This window comes from Ovis aries, chromosome 7 (assembly GCF_016772045.2).
Source record: "Ovis aries strain OAR_USU_Benz2616 breed Rambouillet chromosome 7, ARS-UI_Ramb_v3.0, whole genome shotgun sequence".
NCBI lineage: Eukaryota > Metazoa > Chordata > Mammalia > Artiodactyla > Bovidae > Ovis > Ovis aries.
In genome coordinates, this window is record NC_056060.1 from 81,293,591 (window position 1) to 81,315,052 (window position 21,462).

General features: G+C 44.1%; 1 protein-coding gene across 18 annotated transcripts in view; it reads left to right on the forward strand.

The window, feature by feature from the left end:
* The window catches only part of SIPA1L1 (signal induced proliferation associated 1 like 1), a 502,483-nt gene that overhangs the window by 425,061 nt on the left and 55,960 nt on the right, over positions 1-21,462 (forward strand). For all 18 annotated transcript variants that reach the window (XM_060418233.1, XM_060418234.1, XM_060418236.1 and 15 more), the window contains 3 exons: positions 3,923-4,496; positions 5,117-5,391; positions 13,397-13,666. In XM_060418233.1, coding sequence (XP_060274216.1) covers positions 3,923-4,496; positions 5,117-5,391; positions 13,397-13,666 — 1,119 coding nt within the window. The remainder of the gene's footprint in view (positions 1-3,922; positions 4,497-5,116; positions 5,392-13,396; positions 13,667-21,462) is intronic.

Sequence of the window (21,462 nt, forward strand, 5' to 3'; positions counted from 1 at the left end):
ACACACCCTGGCCCGCCTTCATCCAGGAATGCCTGCTCTTCTTTTCTCTGGGAGGGCTTCCCTGACCTCCCAGGACTGGATAAAGTATCTTTCCTGAGTGTTCCAGTAGCATGCCAAACTCTCTCCAGGAGAGTGCTCAGCCCAGGAGAGGTAGCCCCACACCAGGCTTTGACCTTCTGGAAGACTGAGCCTGTGACATCCGCCCTTGGTCCTGGCATATAGTCAGGTGTTGGTGATTGAAGACTGTTAGCAGTAGAGATCCCCCAGGGAGGGGATGGTGGGTACCCATTTGTTCTGCTGCTCATCTTTCCTGTCCTTTGCTAAGGTCTGCTTTCTTGGAAAGCTCCCCAAGTTGGCAGTCTGATCTGAGCTTCTAAACTCGACAGTTTTGATGCTAAGTCCCCTTCCTTTTAAATGTCATTCTTTATTGCTGTTGCCATGGTGCTTCAGAAGTCTTACTCTTCTCACTCTTTCATTGAGACCTCTGTTGAGATGTCTCTGCAGCATTCCCATGTATCAGCTTGCGACTTCATCCAGGGTCTTTGATGCCAGCAAAGGCCCAGGCCCGCTGGCAGCGGCCTAATGGTGACCTCTTTGGCTGTGTGACTCTTGTAGATGGTCCCTTTCGCAAGCACCTTAAGAGTGGGAAATTTAAAAACATAGCCCCAGGGAAATTTAAAAACATAGCAGGGAGTAAATGTGGTCTTGTCACACTGCCGGTTATCCAGAAGCTCAGATTCCCATCCTGGCTCACTCTAACAAGCTCTGGAAAAATTGTTGTTCTTCTCCGAGGCTGTTTCCTGGAGAAGTGAAGAATGTGTACCAGCTGTTCAAACAGAGGTTCAGGGATGTGTCAAACGACAGAGTGAAAGAAAACACCTTCCTGGTCCCTCAGTGGCTTCAAGATGAGGGGAACAGAACAGATTTTTGTGTTAAAATGAATATAGATACTCTTCAGTGGAATGTAAAATCAAGATGAATGTTAAGATGAAACTCAAGATTCTGTTGACAAGAGTTTGAGGAACCCTGACTTCGCTGAAGGATCCTCCCCCCACCCATTGCTAACTTTCCATAACCCTTTCAGCTTTTGATTTTCTGTCTGTCATCCAGATAACCCACTTGAGTAGATAACCCTCCTAGTCCTTGACAGTGCTGAGCATGTAAGGCATGGCTATGATTTTAAAGAATGTATTATTTCTCAAGAGATACAGTATTGCATACTAGGCTAAGTATGGCCAAGTCGCTCTTTGGAATGTGCTTTTTAAAATAGCAAAAGCCATTTATAATTAATTCATCTCAAGTATCTATATATAGCACACTGAAATTCTAGAAAGGCTTCTTTTCTTACGAAGGCAAGAAAAAAAATTTCTTTCTACTTAGCTTAAAACAGACCGTGTTATCAAGAGTTCAGAATTGGTGGCATCTAAATTAATGAGCTTTTAACCTTGTAGAAAACCTTGAAAGTTAGATTTACCCAACATAAAGCCCTTTGTTTGAAAAGAGCATTCTAGGGTATCATCTTCCTCATCTTCTGTAAGGATTCTATTTCTAATGATGCAAAGCTGATTTTAGTGTCTGTATCATTTACCTCCCTACCGTGATGAATCACTGATAATTATATGTTAAGGGTTCAGGTTTCTTCCCTCATAGTTCATTCTTGAGTCTTCTAATTATCGGAGGGTGTTCAATAAATGTTTGTCTAACGTTCTATTAGCTAATAAGTAGCTCTATTAGACAACCCATGAATTTAAGGGGCAAGTGGATGGATGGTGCCCATATCAACACCTTCTGCTAAGCATTTTTCTCTCCTTGTTTAAAATAAAATCTCTGCTGTTTCTTGAGAATAATGATATGAAATTAGCAAGAGAAGAAATTGTCCATTTAAAAAGGAAAGATATTAAGTATTTCTGGGTCCTTCTGGGATTCCTCTTAGAAAAGCAAGTGAATCTGGATTTTCGCATCATCTGCTTGACTTGGGGGGAAAAAAAAAAGATCAAATTAAAATTATACAGCTGTCAGCATTCAAGCCAGACAGTTCACATTAGACAGGAAAAACTGCCTTTCTAATACTGATGTAATTAGCTATTGTACAGATGGAGGTTTCTGTGAATTCTCATCTCCAGTTAGAAAATGGAATGTTGCCTGCCACCTTTCTTTGTCATGAAATGAACTAGGTAGTCTTTTTTTTTTTTTTTTAAATAAATTTGTAAAAAGCCATTTTCAGAAATAGGCCATCTTGTGGCATATTCTGACAAAATATATAATTTGTCTCCTGAGGATGCTGGTTTTTATTTATTTATCCTACTTTCACGAGCAATAATCATTTTTGGAAAAGCAAAGCCAAGTATCTTCAAGCAAGCCCTTGCGATCAAGAAAAAATTGTGCAAGTTTAATTTGAAAGTTGTACGCTCTTTGATTATGTCCTTTCGAGTCTGAGAATTCTAGAGAAACAGATTTTGTATTCTTTGTACAATTACATAATTGATTCTCTTTTAAATAACTGGATAATTTGAAAAGAGGATGTTTGATCTGTTAGAATCATCATTTCCAGTCCTCTCAAACTTTGCTCAGGTCCTGGAAGGAGATCTTGAAATACGATATAAAACACACAACCGCCCCACTTTCATTTAATTCCTATTGTTGTTTTAGAAAAAACTTAAGTCTTTTTCCTTTTGAGATTAAAAGTAATAGATTAGTATAGATACTTGTAGACCCTTGTCTTGCACCCAATTTCAGCAATACAGATGCAAAGGAAGTGACTGGAACAGGCTTTCTCAATTCAATCTTGCTTAAAGGAATGGGGAAAGGAACATATTTTCCTTACAAATTGTCAGAATCAAACACCAAAAGTAGAGAATTTAGACCAGAGAATAGCTTCATTTAAAAATATGATTGTAAAGCACTGTTGGTATTACCACCTAAAAATTATAATCCTTTTCTGTTATCCAAATTTCAAGTTTCATTTTAAAATTATGCTTTTGGGAGAATTCCTTGGTGGCCCAGTGGTTAGGACTTGGCACTTTCACTGCTGAGGCTCAGGTTCAGTCCCTGCTTGGGGAACTAAGATCCAGCAAGCTATTTGGTGCAGCCAAAGCAGTTTAATAACAGAGAATTTCAAAAAAAAAAAAAAATTCATGCTTTTTGATCTGGTTGCTTAAGGCCTGACACATAGGAAAAAACAATATGGTTAATTTTTTTTTAATCCATTCCTCTTCTTTGTATACATATCTTTGGATGTTTGCATTAGAAGATGACCTCTGTGGTCGTCCTGTCTAAAATGGGGACTGCATTTGTGTTCCTGCAGAATCTGCATTGTTGTTTAGTCACTAAGTCGTATCTGACTCTTTTGTGACCCCGTGGACTGTAGCCCACCAGGCCTCTATGTCCATGGGTTTTCCCAGGCAAGAATACTGGAATGGGTTGCCATTTCCTTCTCCAGGAGATCTTCCCAACCCAGGGATCAAACCTGTGTCTTGCACATTACCAGGTGGATTCTTTACCACTCAGCCACCTGGAAAGCCCCTGTAAAACCTATACTTGTTCAAGGTGGTTATAGTAACCACCCCTCCCCACTTGGGAATAATCAGTAAGTATTTTAAATGTTGTCTCTTATAAAGAATATTACAGTTAAATCTTTTCTTCTTGGAGTTATGGTTGATTTACTACCTGTTAATGAAAGTTTTTACCTTAAGTTTTTGGGTATCTTGACCTAGAAAAAAATGTTGTTTCCTAAGTCCTAAATATGATTGAATGGAAAAGTATGCTCATGTTAAGCAGACGGGTATGTTGTTTCTTGTGGAAAGATGACAGTTATTTTCCTTTTGAAAGATATCTTTGTCATTGAGAAAGTGTATTTTATTCTCCTGCTGTGAGTCTCAGAAATATTGACCAGCCTCTTTCTCACTGATCTTCGTCTCTTTAGTGTGGCTGTCACCAGGTCCAGAGATGTGCCTTCTTTCGGACCTCCCATCCCGAAAGGGGTCACCTTCCCTAAGTCAAATGTGTTCAGGGACTTCCTTTTGGCCAAAGTGATCAATGCAGAAAATGCTGCTCATAAGTCGGAAAAGTTCCGGGCCATGGCGACGCGGACCCGCCAGGAGTACCTGAAAGACCTGGCAGAAAAGAACGTCACCAACACCCCCATCGACCCCTCCGGCAAGTTTCCGTTCATCTCTCTGGCCTCCAAAAAGAAGGAAAAGTCCAAGCCATACCCAGGAGCTGAGCTCAGTAGCATGGGAGCCATCGTGTGGGCCGTCCGGGCCAAGGACTACAACAAGGCGATGGAGATAGACTGCCTCCTCGGGGTCTCCAGTGAGTTCATCGTCCTCATCGAGCAGGAAACAAAGAGTGTGGTTTTCAACTGTTCCTGCAGAGATGTGATAGGATGGACTTCAACTGATGCCAGCCTCAAAATCTTCTACGAGCGAGGCGAATGTGTGTCCGTGGAGAGTTTTGTTAACAATGATGACATCAAAGAGATTGTCAAAAGGCTTCAGGTCAGTGTTTTTCTTCCACTTCCCTTTCATCAAGCTTTCCATGCAGGCGAGAGCCAAGTTATAGAAGCCCGTCCTGTTTTATTATTAGGTCCTCTGAAAACTCCCTTCATGGTGGGAAGGAACCCAGAGTTTATGTCATGCTCGCTTCCCATCATTTTTTTCAGCTGGACAAGTAGCAGAACAAGTGGGGGAAGACACATTGACTGTGCATCTTTGTTGGAAACTCATTTGCATGTGACCTGATCCCATTGCCGTGGTAACTGATGATGTAGCCCAGCCAGTCTGCTTCAGCTGGTGAAAACAGTTGTTGGATTGAGTATCTGCTGCTTTGAATGTCTTAAGGGCAAAATGAACAGCAGAACACTCATTTTTTTTCACTGCCAGCTCCCTGTAGGTCTCTGTTAGAGGTTTCCTTGTAACTTCAGAGAAGCCATTGAGTTCTTTGGACGCAACAAGTGTGTTCCTTTGGGCCTAATGAATGGAGATTAGTGAAGGCAAAATAACCAGCCTGCTCTTCAGCTGGCATTAGGGTATTCAGAAATAACCCTGGCTGTCCACGCATACCACTTAAGACCCTAGTGCGTTCATCAGACTGTGATGTCTTTTGTGTCTTTGTCTAGTTCGTGTCAAAAGGCTGTGAATCGGTGGAGATGACTCTGCGAAGGAATGGGCTGGGACAGCTCGGCTTCCACGTCAACTATGAGGGCATTGTGGCAGATGTGGAGCCCTACGGCTATGCCTGGCAGGCAGGGCTGAGGCAGGGCAGCCGGCTGGTGGAGATCTGCAAGGTGGCCGTGGCCACTCTGAGCCACGAGCAGATGATCGACCTCCTGAGAACATCGGTCACAGTGAAGGTCGTCATCATCCCCCCTCATGATGACTGCACCCCGCGGAGGTAGGTCTGGGAGTCGAGGTCCATTGATGTACCATGGAGAACATTCCCCAACTGCGTGGGAGTGTAGGGGGGCGTGTGAAGAGCGCTGGGTTACAGGCGATGCTGAAAGTTCCCTCCACGGAAGGTCTGGCTCAGGACACAGCTCCCTTTAAGCATGTGGCAGCAGCAGCTGGAAAGAATCACCAGCTTGAACCATTCCCAGGATTTACACCTCTGGGTATATAAAGTCACTGTCACAGACAGAGAAGTCTGGTAAATATACCCTTTAAATATCTTGCACCAGTAGCTGAGAAACATGGAATATTTGATGTTGAGAGACACTCAGCATGACAAAGTGTCAAACGCATTTCTTTTGTGTTCCGTGACCCTGATTTTCCTGCATCTCCCATGTAGCCAGTTGCTGTCCCAAACTCTTGAAGTACTGTTTTTGACCCCTGCTGTCTCAGCCTGGAGGGCTGAATGTGACTTCCAAGCTTTTTCTTAAGTGCATCTGCATGTGTCAGAAGTCGACGTCAGACAAGCTGATCCTGCTCGTGATGCCGGGGCAGTGTAGTTCCCCGACTTTACAAAGGGGAGCCTGGGAGCTCCCCGCCCCTCCCAGCTTCTGCCAAGCCTGCAGCACTCCTGAAAATTTAATTTCTCTGTCTCTGGGGAGATTTCCTGATGGAACAGATTTAATCAACTGTTTCTTTTCTCCTTTGAGCATGCACATGCTATTTTTGCTAGTGTGTTTTTTTTTTTTTCAATCCGTTAATTTGGTTTAAACACGTTATTTTCTAAGAGTTTCTCTTAAGCTTTGGTAATTAATGCTTAGGCTTCCTGAGGCCAAGACAATATTCTTATGTTATTTTTTCCCCAAAAAACATGACCAGTCCTGCACCTGAGCTTTTATGGACTCATGAATGTCAGATGGTAGAATGTGTAAACAGTTAGGATGGGTTATTTGCGCCCTTTAAAAGGAAAAAGTAAGCAACGATGGCAATATCGGTGTACTTGAGTTCTTCAGACCAAGTGTTACAGACCAGACTGTGCTGAGGATAGTGTTTAGTACTGCTTACCTCCTAGGTGGATGCGCTGATGTCAGAATGTGATGAAAATCCCCTTCTTTCATAGTTTTAAGAACTGCTCCCTTTCTGATGACTAGATTTCCCTGGAAACCAAAATTTTATCCAGAGCTTTTTGTTTTAGCTATTTTGAGGGCAGGGAGGGTTTATTCTGAAACTACCTTCATTTCCTGAAGTACATAGTATTAATGTTAAGTATTTTGCTTAACTGTAATTCAAGAATGACTCTTGAGTGCGATCGGAAAGGCAACCAGGTCCTTGCAGCACTCCCCAAGTGCTCTGTGATCCTCTTCCTCTTTCTTTGGCCTGTCTTCCATCCCATAGTCTCTCCTGTGAATTGTCTGCTTAATAGTCTATATGTCTAAACAGGCACTTATAAACTGGGGAAAATAACCAAGCTATGTAACTTGCCTGGGCTTCCCTGGCAGCTTAGCTGGTAAAGAATCCACCTACAATGTGGGAGATCCCAGTTCGATTCCTGGGTCAGGAAGATCTGCTGGAGGCGTGATAGGCTGCCTACTCCAGTATTCTTGGGCTTCCCTGGTGGTTCCGTTGGTAAAGAATCCATCTGCAATGCGGGAGGCCTGGGTTGGGAAGATCCCCTGGAGAAAGGAACAGCTACCCACTCTAGTATTCTGGCCTGGAGAATTCCAAGGACTAAATAGTTCATGGGGTCACAAAGAGTCAGACACGACTGAGTGACTTTCACTTTTCATGTAACTTGACAGCCTTAGGTACACGTAGTACAGAGCTACAGAGGCTGGTCTAAGGACTGATCTACTCAAAAGGAAGCCTGTAGATCATCAGACGCCATCTGTCTGCTCAGGGGTCTTTCCGCGTGTTTCTAGGCTCTTCGGTTCATGGGGAGAGGGAAATAGATGTGTATGTGAGAGGAAATGGGATGGAATGGCAACATTACTGACATTGAACTGTGAATGGTAGTTACTAGGAAGATGGGTCCGTCTGAGCCACAAGTCTGGGCATAGAAAGATGGGTCCATGACAGGAGGTGGTTTGTCTACAGCAAAATACTAGACTAGATATATTTGCTGTGGTGTATTGGTAAAAACAAGTAATATTTGCTGAGTTATTAATTTAATATGCCAGGCCCTAGAAAAAAGTATGGATTAGCAAATTTAATATGGATTAGCAAATTTAATCCATGTAATAACCCTGTGAAGTAATAGTATTAATATTACTCCTAGTTAAAGGAAGCCCACAGTCAGAAAGGCTAGTAACTCCGCAGCCTCTTCTGGCAAATCCAGGTCTAACTTGAGAATCCAGTCTCTTAGCTTTGTATGCTTGGGACAGAAATCCTTTCCCTGTGTACCAGTGGAAGCAGGGATATGCTGGTAAGCTGGCTTTCTGGGGGAAGGAACCTTGGTTTGTAGTATTTGCTGATTCCCATGGTGCCCATATTCCTGCTGTGGCTGATTTCAAGTGACCAGTATGTCACCCCTGAATGCACACCCAGGATAGATGCTCAGAGTCTGATCCTGCAAACCAAGGCCGACCAGCTCCAGCACAGCCTTTGTGGATGAGCTGTATTTTCCTTCATCTCCCCTTACGGCTTCTGGAGCATCACTGTCATCCTCTAGTAGCCGTGGAGCCGGCAGTGATGGGACAGAAGAGCGTTAGGAACCTGCCTCGGTGTGGGAAGGTGTGGGATGGGGGGCTGATGAGCGCACTGCACAGCCCCGCGGGCCTCAGAGATTCACTCTGGCCCTTTCACTAGAGTTTCCACCTGAGACGCCACGACTGACCTATGTGGGTCTGAAATGATGCCCTGCATGCCTCCGGAGGACCAGAAGCCCGCTCTCCCCTTCCCTCCCTTAGAGACAACTTCAAAGGAACAGCTGAAGCATTAATACCTTGCTACAGTTTTCAGCAAAATAAGCTAATGCTCTTCTGTCACTTTTTTCCCCTCTCCTCCGCACTTCACACGCCCACGACTATTTTGCTCGCAGCTAATTACTCTGCTCTTTGACTAGTCACTCTCCCCCCGTCAGCTTGCGCTGCCGCTCCAGGGCCAGGAAGCGCAGCCTTCTGGAAGCGCACTGCCCACCCTTCCCACACGCGTGTTTCTCAGGGTGCTCTGGACCCGAGGGTCACAGGGCCCAGGCTCTCGCGTGGGGATTGTATGTAATCACCAACATCCATGTATGCTCACATGGAGGCATCACTAGTTTTAGAAAGGCGAAGTTTTTTGTTTTTTAATGAAAAGGCCAGTTTAACAACAATAAAATGGGGCTTCCGCAACACCTATAAAGTCCAACTCTTCTCCCTGTCCTCAGGAAATAAGCAGACCCTCCATGATTTCTCCCATAGGAAAGTGTATTAAAAAGAAGATGGGACAGGGGAAGTAAAGCAAAATTCCTGAGGCCCTACTATGTACTGGATTTTTTTTTTAAGTCATCATGGCAGCCTCATTTCCATTGAAACCGTGAGCGGAATAAGGGTTGCAGAGGTTTAGTAACTGTGCAGAGTGAGCGTGGGCAACTAGGGTGATGGCATGATGGAAGCAGTCCTGGCAGAAACAGGTTTGGGATTTAGCTGTGGACTTCACCGGAAGGCTCCCCCCAGGGGGTGAGATGTCGCACTGCTGGAGGGACCTCCCACCCTGTCCATCACCAGTGGGAGTGTATAACCAGCTGTATGTCTCGGTGTCCGTGACTGCTGACTCGAGCCGTCATTCTTGTGGCAAGATGAGAAATACCTAGATAGTGGGTTCAGTTGTGATGCTCTGAATGGTATTGCATGGGAGTGGTGGGCCTTCATTCTGCTGAGGGCCACCTGCCTTTGGATTTATTTTTTTAATTGAAATATAGTACTCTTGCCTGGAAAATCCCATAGACAGAGGAGCCTGGTAGGCTGCCGTCCACAGAGTCACTAAGAGTCGGACATGACTGAGTGACTTCACTTTCACTTTTCACTTTCATGCATTGGAGAAGGAAATGGCAACTGACTCCAGTGTTCTTGCCTGGAGAATCCCAGAGACGGGGGAGCCTGGTGGGCTGCCATCTGTGGGGTCTCACAGAGTCGGACACAACTGAAGTGACTTAGCAGCAGCAGCAGCATAGCTGATTTACATTGAATGTTATTTTCAGATGTAAAGCACCATGATTCAGTTAATATATACATATATTTTTTTTTTCAGATTCTTTTCCCTTATAGATTACTACAAAATAATTGAGTATATAGTTCCCTGAGGAAAGCAATCAAGGGCCATTCAAGTGGAAAAGCTAAAAACAAGTTACCTAAAGGGACCAAATTATTTTTTAAGTAAGAATCGATTACAAAGGTTTTTTCCTCATTTTAAAAAACAAGTATTGCAAAGTGCAGCAGCATCCTGCTTTAGAGTGAGAAGGGCTTTTAGAAACCATCTGGTTCAATCTCTCAGTTTTTTAGATGAGGAACTTTGGTTCAAAGAAATTGTTGGGTTTTTTTCCCCAAGCCAAAATCACATGGTTTATTAGAGACATAGCTGTCTCCAAGCACCAGACTTTTCTGATTCAAGAGTCCAGTATTGTGACATTCTATTCAGAACTCAGACCTGAGAGTTGTTATAACGGAGCCAGATTAGTGCTAGCCAGTCATGAGCTGTAAGCATCAAGAGTTTTTGTTGTTCAACGCCAGATTTTACTTGGAGTAATACAACACAAATCCCTTTGGGAATTTTCATGCATGTCATGAAAAGCCAGCTTTTATCTCTGTCCTCCGGTGTACTGCCCACTTCTGCAGTCCACATATCATTCTTATATCTTTCAGAGATGAGTAAGGGAGCAGAAGCTAGTGGTGGCCTGCTGCCTTGGAGGGCAGTCAGAAGTGGCAGGATGGCAAGGGTTTAGCTCTGTGGAATCTTTGCTTTTCAGGCTCTGTAAATGCATCTTCTCTCCCTGCTTTGGCCTTATCAGACTTGATTATAATTATGGAATATGCAGAAGGTTTCTAGTAATATGCTAAGAGCGGTGGGGATGAGGTACAGACTCTAGAGGAGATAAAATCTCCGGCTTAATGGGATCTTTTGACCAGTTTTAGTTTTAAATGTGATGCAGCTTAAAGAGTACTTGAACTAGAAGAAGATAAAGTAATTATCAACTGCAAGTCTTTCATTTTACAAAGAAGCTACAGCCCCAAAGCTGATATTGTCTATTTGGTATTGTTGTTCCTGTTGTATTTATTTACTTACTTTTCTATCCTGATGCAGTATGGGCTGCAGTCAGCCTATGGAGGTATAGAATTAAAATTTAGTGAGGGGATCTCTGTGTATGTGTGGAAGAGGGGTGGGGAAATGGGGAAGGTACATTGGAAACATGGCCTAGGGGAAAATTTTTGAAAAGTTAATACCCCAGGATACGTGGTAAAGTTCGGTACGTATTCTGTACTTGTGTTGGTTCCTAGCAGCCAACTGAAAGGGGCGTAGATGGTATGGTCCATTGAGTTTATAAGTTAAATAGACCATAGCAGAGGAGAAGCAAAGCTTGCCATGATTTTGAGGTGGAGAGAAACTTTTCCATGCATTATCATAAATTTGTGTTAATATTCTTTTGGCAAGCTACAACATTCTTGCATTATATTTCCTGATTCAGAACCCTAGAGAATGTACAATCAAAAATGAAAAGATTCATATATACTGCAGTAGCACCTGTGTTAACAGCCAACCACATGGCGATGGCATATTTTTGTCAGAAATACTGAATCGAAGCTGGATACTTATCAGAGCCTAAGGTGATAATCCCTCGTTTCAGAGAAAAGGGTTCATTATGTAAGAAGTCAGAACTTCTGAAAGTGATGTCAAGTGGGCCATACAGTGTTCTCCAAACTGCAGGGCATAACTCTTAAATAGATCATGAAATCCGTTTAGGAGGTTGTACCCAGTGTATTTTTTTCTTTAATGAAATGGATTAACACGGAATATACCAGAATGGAAGCTATCAGAGGAGGGTTGTGAGTAATTATGGTTGTGTAAAATGTACTTGTTACCCAGATTGTGGTCCAAAAAGTTCAAAAGCCATTGTCATCCAGGCATAAAAGGGGCACAGCAGAGTCTTGGGCATAGGGTTGGATTAGGGTTGACCAAGGCTTTGGCGGGAGTCGGAGGGAGTGGCAAAGAAGCTCTAAGCAGAGGTGCCCGTTGGAGGCTTGGGCTGAGACTGAGGAGGGCAAAGTGACTTCGCTCAGTCGTGTCTGACTCTTTGTGACCCCATGGGCTGTAGCCCACCAGGCTTCTCCGTCCATGGGATTTTCCAGGCAAGAGTACTGGAGTGGGTTGCCATTTCCTTCTCCAGGGGATCTTCCCGACCCAGGGATCGAACCTGGGTCTCCTGCATTGCAGGCAGACGCTTTACTCTCTGAGCCACCAGGGAAGCCCAAGGACCTCAGCAAATCCATGTGCTCCAGAAGCAGCACTTTTCAAAACCTGTGGCTGTCATGGGGATGAGGGAGAGTACGTTTGTGGTTGTTGGGAGTCTTACCCTGAAATACACAGGCAAGGTCATGAGAAGGGGGGACCGTTCCATCACACTCATTTTCCCACCAACAAGAGCCCCTTCCCCAGATCAAAACCAAGCCTTCAGCTGGAGGCTCTATGGACGTGCTTGTCCAGTACAAGAGCCGAGAGTCACCTGTAGCTACAGAGCCATTGTAATGTGGCTGGTCCCAAAGGAGCTGTGCTCTTAAGTGTAAAATACACTCCAAATTTACAAGGATGTAAAATGTCTCGTTAATTTTTTAAATACTGATTTATCACTTGTTGAAGTGATAGCATTTTGGATATATTGAGTTAAATAAAATGTATTGTTGAATTGACTTCACCCGTTTCATTTTGCTTTTGTAATGTGTCTGCTGGACATTTAAAAATTACATACTTGGCTTATGCTGCCTCTAAATTTCCTCTTAAAGGACTGTTTTGCTATAACTCTTAACCTTTCCTTTCGAGATTTTCCCACATGCTTCTCAATCTTCAAAACATCTTTAAGGAAAAAAGTCTTTTTTTTCACTTTGTGATGAAATTCAAATGCACAGTTTGAGTTAATGCTATGATGAGAATAGATTTTTTTCCCCAGTAATTTGCCTATCAGTCAAGTCAGTAATGAATTGAACCTTCCTTGGTTGTTTGGGGAAAGGGACTAGAAAATGGGTTCCTCCTTTCTTAAGGTTTGGGGGTTGGGGTGATGGCACAGAAAGAGGGTAAAATGATGGGAAACAGCTGTGTGCCTACCATTCATTTCACTCAGGCTGCTGCCTGGGCACGGCCTTGCTGTGAGAGATTTTTGGCTTTCAGGGGGGTGGGAGGGAGGCCTGATTTTAGAGTATGCTTTGTTCCCTGGCAATTTGATAATTTTTGATTTGATAATCGCTAATTTCAATAAGTGGCACTTTTTTTTTCTCCTCCTGAGCTAAATTTGGCTCTCGGTTTGGATTTCAAGATTTCTCCCTACTTATTTTTGACTGTCGGGATCCCAAGAAATTTGAAACCCTTTTCAATCCTTAATCATAAGGGAAGGATCTAAAGCTTCCTTGTGATTAAGGATGGAAAGCCGCCTGTTTCCTCCGAGGCCCCATCTTAGAAGTTTGCCCCCCCGCCCCCCACCAGCCCAGATACTGTCCCAGAACCTTCCCTCCTCAGGTCTCAGTGCTGACTCTAGCCCTGCTCCACCCATACCCCCACCCTCGCCAGGGTGACCATAGGTCTCATTGTCTGTCCAAGATTCCATACCTCAGGTCCAGTATTTGGAACTGAGCAAAGGAAAATATGGGTATAATGCTTCCGAGGATTCTGGCTTTTGAAAGGAAAATGATTGTAAGGCCTCAGGATTGAAAGATGGTTTGAAACCGAAATTGAAGCATTTGCTGCATTTTAACTGTTCGTGAGAATCCGTGTGGTTCTGCCAACAAGCAGAAGCGATGTTGACGTGTCTTCTCTCTGCCCCCTCGCCCTAGGAGTTGCTCTGAGACCTACCGCATGCCAGTGATGGAGTACAAAATGAACGAAGGGGTTTCCTATGAATTCAAGTTTCCCTTTCGAAATAACAACAAGTGGCAAAGGAATGCCAACAAGGGGCCTCATTCGCCTCAAGTCCCATCCCAGGTGCAGAGTCCCATGACCTCAAGGCTGAACGCCGGGAAGGCGGACGGGAAGATGCCTCCTCCGGAAAGAGCCGCCAACATCCCCCGCAGCATCTCTAGTGATGGGCGCCCACTGGAGAGGCGGTGAGTGTGTCTTCCTAGGTTTGCCCTGAATCTCTGCCCCAGATTTAAATATCTCCAGGCCCAGAAGTACCAGTGTTGGAGCTGCCCGTATTTTACTAGAAATCAAAAATTAAAACTGCGATGCATGCACTAGTGGTCTTCAAGGCATGGTAGCGTTCCAAAGCCAGCAGGATAAATGAAGATATGTTCCAGCAAAGCATTCAGCCCTGTGTAATGGCATCTGGGCTTTGCTCTTTCTTTTTGCTGTAGTACCAATGGAAATCATCATTGCACACTTAGGAGCCATATGAACTAGAACTTGGCAGTCTCTTTGAGGTGACATTGACCGTATCATCATCTTTGACAGTCTTTGACTTGTAGGGGATTAGTGATATGATTGTAGCAACACTGAAGGTTTTTGGTTGGGTGTCTGTGTTTGTGTTACTTTGTTATAAAGAATTGTGGGAAGGGAAAGCCGCCACCGCTGCTGCTGCTGCTGCTGCTGTTAAGTCACTTCATTCGTGTCCGACTTTGTGCAGCCCCACAGACAGCAGCCCATTAGGCCCCCCTGTCCCTGGGATTCTCCAGGCAAGAACACTGGAGTGGGTTGCCATTTCCTTCTCCAATGCATGAAAGTGAAAAGTGAAAGTGAAGTCGCTCAGTCATGTCCAACTCTTCGTGACCCCATGGACTGCAGCCCACCAGGCTCCTCCGTCCATGGGGTTTTCCAGGCAAGAGTGCTGGAGTGGGGTGCCATGTGTTAGTTCGTTATAAAGAATTGTGAGAAGGGAAAGCCGCTAGTATACTACAAACATACTTTCCACTGCTCTGAATGCAGAAGAAAATAGTGCATGTTAGAACACTCAGTCCTGAGTAACGTAGTTAAAAGGAGCGGGGATTGAGGGATCCCCTAACATTTTTGTCTCAAATTCACTATAAAATGCAGCACCGTGAACTAAGAACCTAGGGCAAATATTAAAATAGAGTAAGTACTCTTAAAATGTGAATACAAATGGACGGCATAATTTTAAGTCATTGTACTATAAATTCAGATACTCCAAATTGCCTCGACTGCAGTTTGGCTCAGTGACCTGGTCCTCTGCTAGAAGAAGCTGGCTTCCGTCTGCACGCACTGCTTGTCTTGATCACATCTCTGCGTGTTTTTGTGGTCCCCACACTACAGAGGAGATCAGGAACCCTCAGAGCTGGCAGGGAGAAGTCTCTGTTCCAGAAGCTGCTGTGGGAAGAAGAAAGGTCCCTGTGGAGCCAAAATGTGAGTCTGACTCCAGCCAGAACAGGGTGCCAAGGAAAACGTCCCAGCGATGCTTCAGAAGTCATTGGGTTCAGACTGAGAGCAGAAAGTTGGAGGTTTTCAAAACCACACTATGATGTCTTTTATCTTAAAAAGCATAAAACATTGTCATTTAACTATTTCAGAAATACTAGAATACCATGTAGAAATAATCTGATCAAAACAGACAACCAAAAAAAAACTATAGTTGTCTTTCTAAAATTCCTCATGTAATCCTGGGGATTTATTTACAGAGCCTTGCTATTTATCTCAATAAAAGATTCCTCTCCCAGAGTGGCTACATTCCCATCTGGACTCCTCTTGCTTTCATTATTTTCGGGAAGGAAAAGCATCCAAGTGATCGCTGAATAAATTCTTTGTTCTGCACATTCCAAACTTGGCTCCCTCTGAGGTGTGTGTTAACTGGAATTCATGATTTGGCCCACATTTTGAAAGATGAACCTCGGAAACTGTTGTTTAGAGAAGGACCTTTTGTTCCTCTCAATGCTATTTTCTTTCTTTCAGAGACAATCATCAGGATTTTATGAGTAAAATCAGTTTCATGTTATTTTATATGATATCCCATATAATAAAATAGCAGAATGTATTTTGATTCCATGTTGAATTTAATTTCTGCAACAGAAACTAAAGCTTATGGCTGAATGTTCTGACCTCTGAAAGTGAAAATATTTTTTGTAGCTTATCCTCGTAGGATGCAGGCAAGTGCTATAGAATGCATCAGTCCATTTATAGAAGTTCTCTCTGTGGGTGTTTGTGTGTACCTTTCCCATAACTCTACCAAAAGGATAGGGAATTCTCATGCTCCCCCTGTAGGACTGAAGTAATAGCCTTATGGCTTTCCAAGGCGTGAGATGAAAGTGGCAGAAGTGAGGTTACCAATGGTTTTTGGAAAATTTAACCTCTACTAAGTCCTCTTAGTGTCAGATATCCTTTAAGACGCTGGACTAGGATTTCAGATCTAACGATGGAGGGTTTGTAAACGCTAAGCTCTAAAATTTCAGATTATTTGTCTCCTCTTCATTTTAAAGGGTGTGGAATTAGATGGCTGTTCTTCTCTTGTAAAAATTTAAGAGTTTGATGTCCTGTCCCATCATTCCTAACTTTCAGTAAAGCAGTATTTCTTATTTAAGTTTTAACTTAGAGGCATACACAGAAGGTATTGTTTGAGAAACTGTATATTGCCACTGTTTGCTGAATGAGTATTCAGTAGACTCTGAATACCAGGAATACTTCCCAAGTCCTCCATTAAGACCTAGAGTCATAAAGTAGACCTGAGAATATCATTTCCTCCATGAAACATAGTAAAATAAAACTGAAGAATGTAAGCATTCCCTTCTTAGTTCTACTGAGAACAAGTTACCTTACTGCAGCATGGATGTGATGCTCCTAGCTGGCCATACCTCCCCATCTGACTCTCCCCCTTCATCCCAGCCCTGCCTCTGGGTACCACCATTTGCCTTTGTACCTGGCCCATCTGTAGAGTGATACGGACCTTTCAGATAAATCACAAGTGGTCAAAACTGATGCCGTGGTCTGCCATTCCTTGAATCTTGCCTTGCCAATAGTGGCATAAGCCTGATACTGAGACTAAAGGATGGTCCCTTGGTATCAGTATAGCATTGGTTCCAGAACCTCCTGGATACCAAAACCTGCAGCTACTCAAGTCCTGTAATTAACCCTCATATCCTTGGCAGGTCCGTAGGTCATGAACATAGTAGTATATATAATGAAAAAAATTTCCTGTAGAAGTGAACCTATGCAGTTCAAACCCATATTGTTCAAGGGTCAGCTGTATTGCCTTTACATGGTTGGTTTGTTTCATTTATTTTTCTCCCCCAGGTCAGGCAAGTTGTATTAAACTGTAAAGAACCAGCTTATTTAGGATGAAGTGTGCAGCCACCTCAAGCCTACTCTGCACATGCTACACAAATCTGCCTACTTCATTCACCACGACTGGACACAGCACAATTCATTTTAAATGAAAACTGAATATACTGCTTGTAGAAACGTAGTTTGCTGCTTCTAGAAGCATGAATGAAGTCGCTCAGTCGTGTCCGACTCTTTGCGACCCCATGGACTGTAGCCTATCAGGCTCCTCCGTCCATGGGATTTTCCAGGCAAGAGTGCTGGAGTAGATTGCCATTTCCTTCTCCAGGGGATCTTCCCAACCCAGGAATCGAACCCAGGTCTCCTGCATTGCAGTCAGACGCTTTACCGTCTGGGCCACCAGGGAAGCCCTGTAGAAGCATAATTTTCTTGAATTGTATGCAAGTTCCCAGAATTAAAGGTCCTTAGAAACAATTTTAAAAAAATACTTGTGAAACAGATTATCCTTTTTCACAATTTTTATGACAAACTCAAAGGTGTTGTTATTTGGAGTTTCTAACAAGAATTATTTAACTGAATTTTGCTCTCTATACATTGATTAGAAAAACTGATACAGTAGGAGTAGATGACCCATTTGCCATCTAAGTAGAATAAAGTCTGATTAGATTTGGTTTAAATATAGGAGCTTTATGCTATCTAGGTGGCCTTTCACGTATAGAATTTTATGGTATTTGTGGGAGAAGTTCTTATTGACAGAATTATTATTTTTGTTCAGTAGCTAAATTGTGTCTGCTTCTTTTTGACCCCATGGACTGTAGCATGCCAGGCTTCTCTGTCCATCTCCAGCTCCCAGAGTTTGCTCAGACTTATGTCCATTGAGTTGGTGATGACATCCAACTATCTCTTCCTCTGCTGCCCCCTTCTCCTGCCCTCAATCTTTGCCAGCATCAGGGTCTTTTCCACTGAGTTGGCTCCTTGCATCAGGTGGCCAAAGTATTGGAGCCTCAGCATCAGTCCTTCCAATGAATATTCATGGTCGATCTCCTTTGGAACTGGCTGTTTTGATTTCCTTGCTGTCCAAGGGACTTTCAAGAGTCTTCTCCAGCACCACAATTCAAAAGCATCAAGAACTGATAAAATTAATGTTTAACAAAAACAGGTGATATGGTGCAATCTGTATTTTGGCCTCAAATTCATCTTGAGTGTAAGGACAGTACTGAAATTAAGTTAGCTGGCTGTGGTACACTGAATTTAACACATTACTGTGTTTAAACATAATATGGGATTAGTAATAAAACCCTGATCTGTGTTAATGTGCTCAGAAAAGCTTAAGTATATCAGGGGCTTTGCATAAACAACAGGCATGTTGGCATATAAAAGAATTTTCCTTTCTCCTTTTTGTAGATGAAGTATTGCCAAGCTTTCTATAAATATTTAATGTCAGATCATACTGAACCAGTGCTCCTTTTGCATTTTACCTGGATGCCATCCTCTCCGCCTTTTTCCACTGCATTTAGCTTTCAGCAGCTGGATGGAGTATTGCTTCGTAAACAGAGTTACAGCTGGCTACACTTGCAGCCTCCCTGATACCCTCCTCTGCAGATGTCTGCACTGTGCAGGGCATGAAGATCGTGCCTAGAGGATATTGTTGAAACAAACGCAAATAGTTCTATTTCTGTTTCAGTATCCATTAAACAAAAACTCCCCTTCCCCCACCCCTAGGCCCTTACCATTCTACTTTCTGTGAATTTGAGTGTCTTGGTACCTCACATAAATAGAAAATTTACATTAGTGGAATCATACACTGTTTGTCCTTTGGGACTGGTTTATTTCACTTTAGCATAATGTATTCAGGCTTCATTCATGTTGTAGCATATGTTGAGTTTTCCTTCTTGCTTATTAGCTCAGGCTACTGTAACAAAATACCATAGATTCAGAGGCTTATACAATAGACATTTACTTGTGGAATCTGGAAATTCCAAAATCAAGGTTCCAAAAGGTGTGGTTCTTGGTGAGGACCCTCTTCTTGGCTTGTAAAAAAGCAGCTTCTTGCTGTGTCCTCACATGACAGAGAGAAGAGGCTCTGGTTTCTTGCTCCTCTTATAAGGGCACTAATTGCGTCATGGGGGCTCCACCCTTATGACCTCATCTTAACCTGATTACCTCCCAAAGGCCCCACCTCCTAATGTCATTACACTGGGGTTAGGATTTCAACACATGAATTCCATGAGGAGTAAGGGTAGGAGGATCCCCAGGTGGCACAGTGGTAAAGAATCCACCTGCCAGTGCAGAAGCCACAGGAGACAGAGGTTTGATTCCTGGGTCAGGAAGATGCCCTGGAGGAGGGCATGGCAACCCACTGCAGTATTCGTGCCTGGATAATCCCACAGACAGAGGAGCCTGGTGGGCAGAGAGTCAGACACAACTGAGCTCACATGCTCATGGGTGTGGGGAGGGGCACATGCAGTCCATAGCCTTCCCCTTTTCAAGACTGAGTACTGTTCCGCTGTGTGTATGTACCACATCGTTCCTCCATTCACCCGTTAATGGACACTGGGTAAATCAGTTTATTTTTATAAAATAAAAAGCAGGTAAAAGTGAAACACTATAATCTGATAAAGCCATAGAACTGAAGCTTAGATTTAAGTAGAATTTTTGCTTTTTATTGACTAAGTTTAGAATACTGGTATAAAAGGTATATTGTGAGTAAAGCTACCTACTGTTGACTCAAAGTGAAAGGCGAGTTGTTCTTGATGGAATTTCCTATCATTGGTTTCAATTAGGTTGGAGCTGAATTATGCCTATTTGTCAGCCAAGATAAGGTAGAAAGCAGAGAGCTAGCTGTACTCAACTTAAACTCACCAGACTCTTAACCCTCCTGTGCCCCAGCTCTTCAAAGGAGTGAGTGCACTCTGACATCCCCACTGGCCTCACTTTAAATGATTTGCAAGTTCACACTTTTAGAGAGGGCTTTCCAGGCGGCACTAGTGGTGAAGAACCCGTCTCCCAATGCTGGAGACCCAAGAGATGCAGATTCAATTTCTGGGTCAGAAAGATCCCTTGGTGGAGGGCATGGCAACAGAGCCTGGCGGGCTACAGCGCATGGAGTCCCAAAGAGTCAGACACGACTGAAGCAACTTAGCACGCACTCACGAACTTTTAGATTAGAGTATAAAGGTGCTTTCTATTCAGGCATTCAGAAAAGGGACACAGTGGCCTGAGCCTGGCACACCTCCCAGCTCCCTTTCTTTTACAAACCGTAGAGTGACCCAGGGAACAAGCCCAGGGTACTGGAAAGCCGAGGTACTGTAGTTACTCTGTTCAATCTGAGCTCGTCGGACAGGCCTGGCCCGGCACATAGTGAGTCTTAGAAAGTGGTGGTTGCTGTCTTCCTTGGTGGTGTTTTGTGGGTGCTCTTCTAAACACAGCTGCCTGGGGGTGAAAGGGGGCTCTAGTTCCAGTTGGGGACTTACGGGTGAGGGTAGAGCCGGCCAGAGCGGGCTCCTGAGTCAGTCTGCAGATTGGCCTGTATCCAGGCCATGCATGTGATGAGTCAGTGTGTTTCCAAGGAGTGGGTTGTGCCATCTTCAGCACCGGTTAACCTGGGTGAGACAGAGGATGAGTTCATGAGGCCTGCTGTGCTGGGAACAGTTGTGGCGAACTGTGCAGCTGTGGAAGGAAATGCTGCAAAAACCCTCCGGTGAGTTGGAATAGCCTGAGAGATGAGCTTCAAAAAGTGGTGTGCTCTGGGAAGAGCAGTGAGGTGACCGGTGGGCGTATTGTTCTGTGTGTCAGAGAGTTGTTCTTCTGAATGTGTCCAGCAGTCCGGTCTTGCCCTCTTTACCTTTTTAAGGGAGTTCTGCCTTAGGAACCACCCAGGGAGGCCTGGCCTGCTCACACCTTATGGGAAGGGCCTGAAGGGCCCTGAGGCTTCCTCCAGAAGACCCCGTGTCCACGCCCTCAGCTGACAAGGGGCAGGCCTTCCCCAGAAGCCAGATGTGGCCCGTGTCCTGCCGTGGCCCTCACTGTCGTGAGAAGGCAGCAGGAGTCCCGCCTAGGCCCTTTGTCCGATGAGGGCACATACCCTACACAGACACGTTTACCACCAGGAACTTAAATAACTCAGGGGTGAAAGCAGTGTATCCCGCTCCCTTATATCTGAAATAGCTGACGTTTTTCTTTAGGATTTGTCGATTGCACCGCACATGTATAAATATGTGGAAATTAGTGATACTGAAGACAGGTGAGCTACCTAGACCCCCCCACCCCCCACCCCACGGTCATCAGTGTGACATTTTCAGTGAGCCTCTTGTTGAGAACCTGGGATAATGGCCAGTCTGGCTGGGGTCTGCCTCCACTCGTGGAGATCCCTCAGTCTGCCATCCGCCTGGTGTTAAAATATTGGCCGTTCCAGTATTCTTACACGGAAAATTCCTCGGACAAAGGAGCCTGGTGGACTATAGCCAGTGGGGTCGCAGAGAGTCAGACATGACTGAGTGAGCATGAACAGAGAAGCTTAGGGCAGTTGTACAGAGCGGGTGGGGGTCTCAGAGACCCCTTGAGGAAGGTGCACAGCAGCACAGAGGCCATTACCGCATGCTGTATTTTGGCTTCTGCATCCCTTTTCTTGTGTAATGCAATGGGATTGAGTTTATTTTTAGTTTCTTCCAGTTTTTAA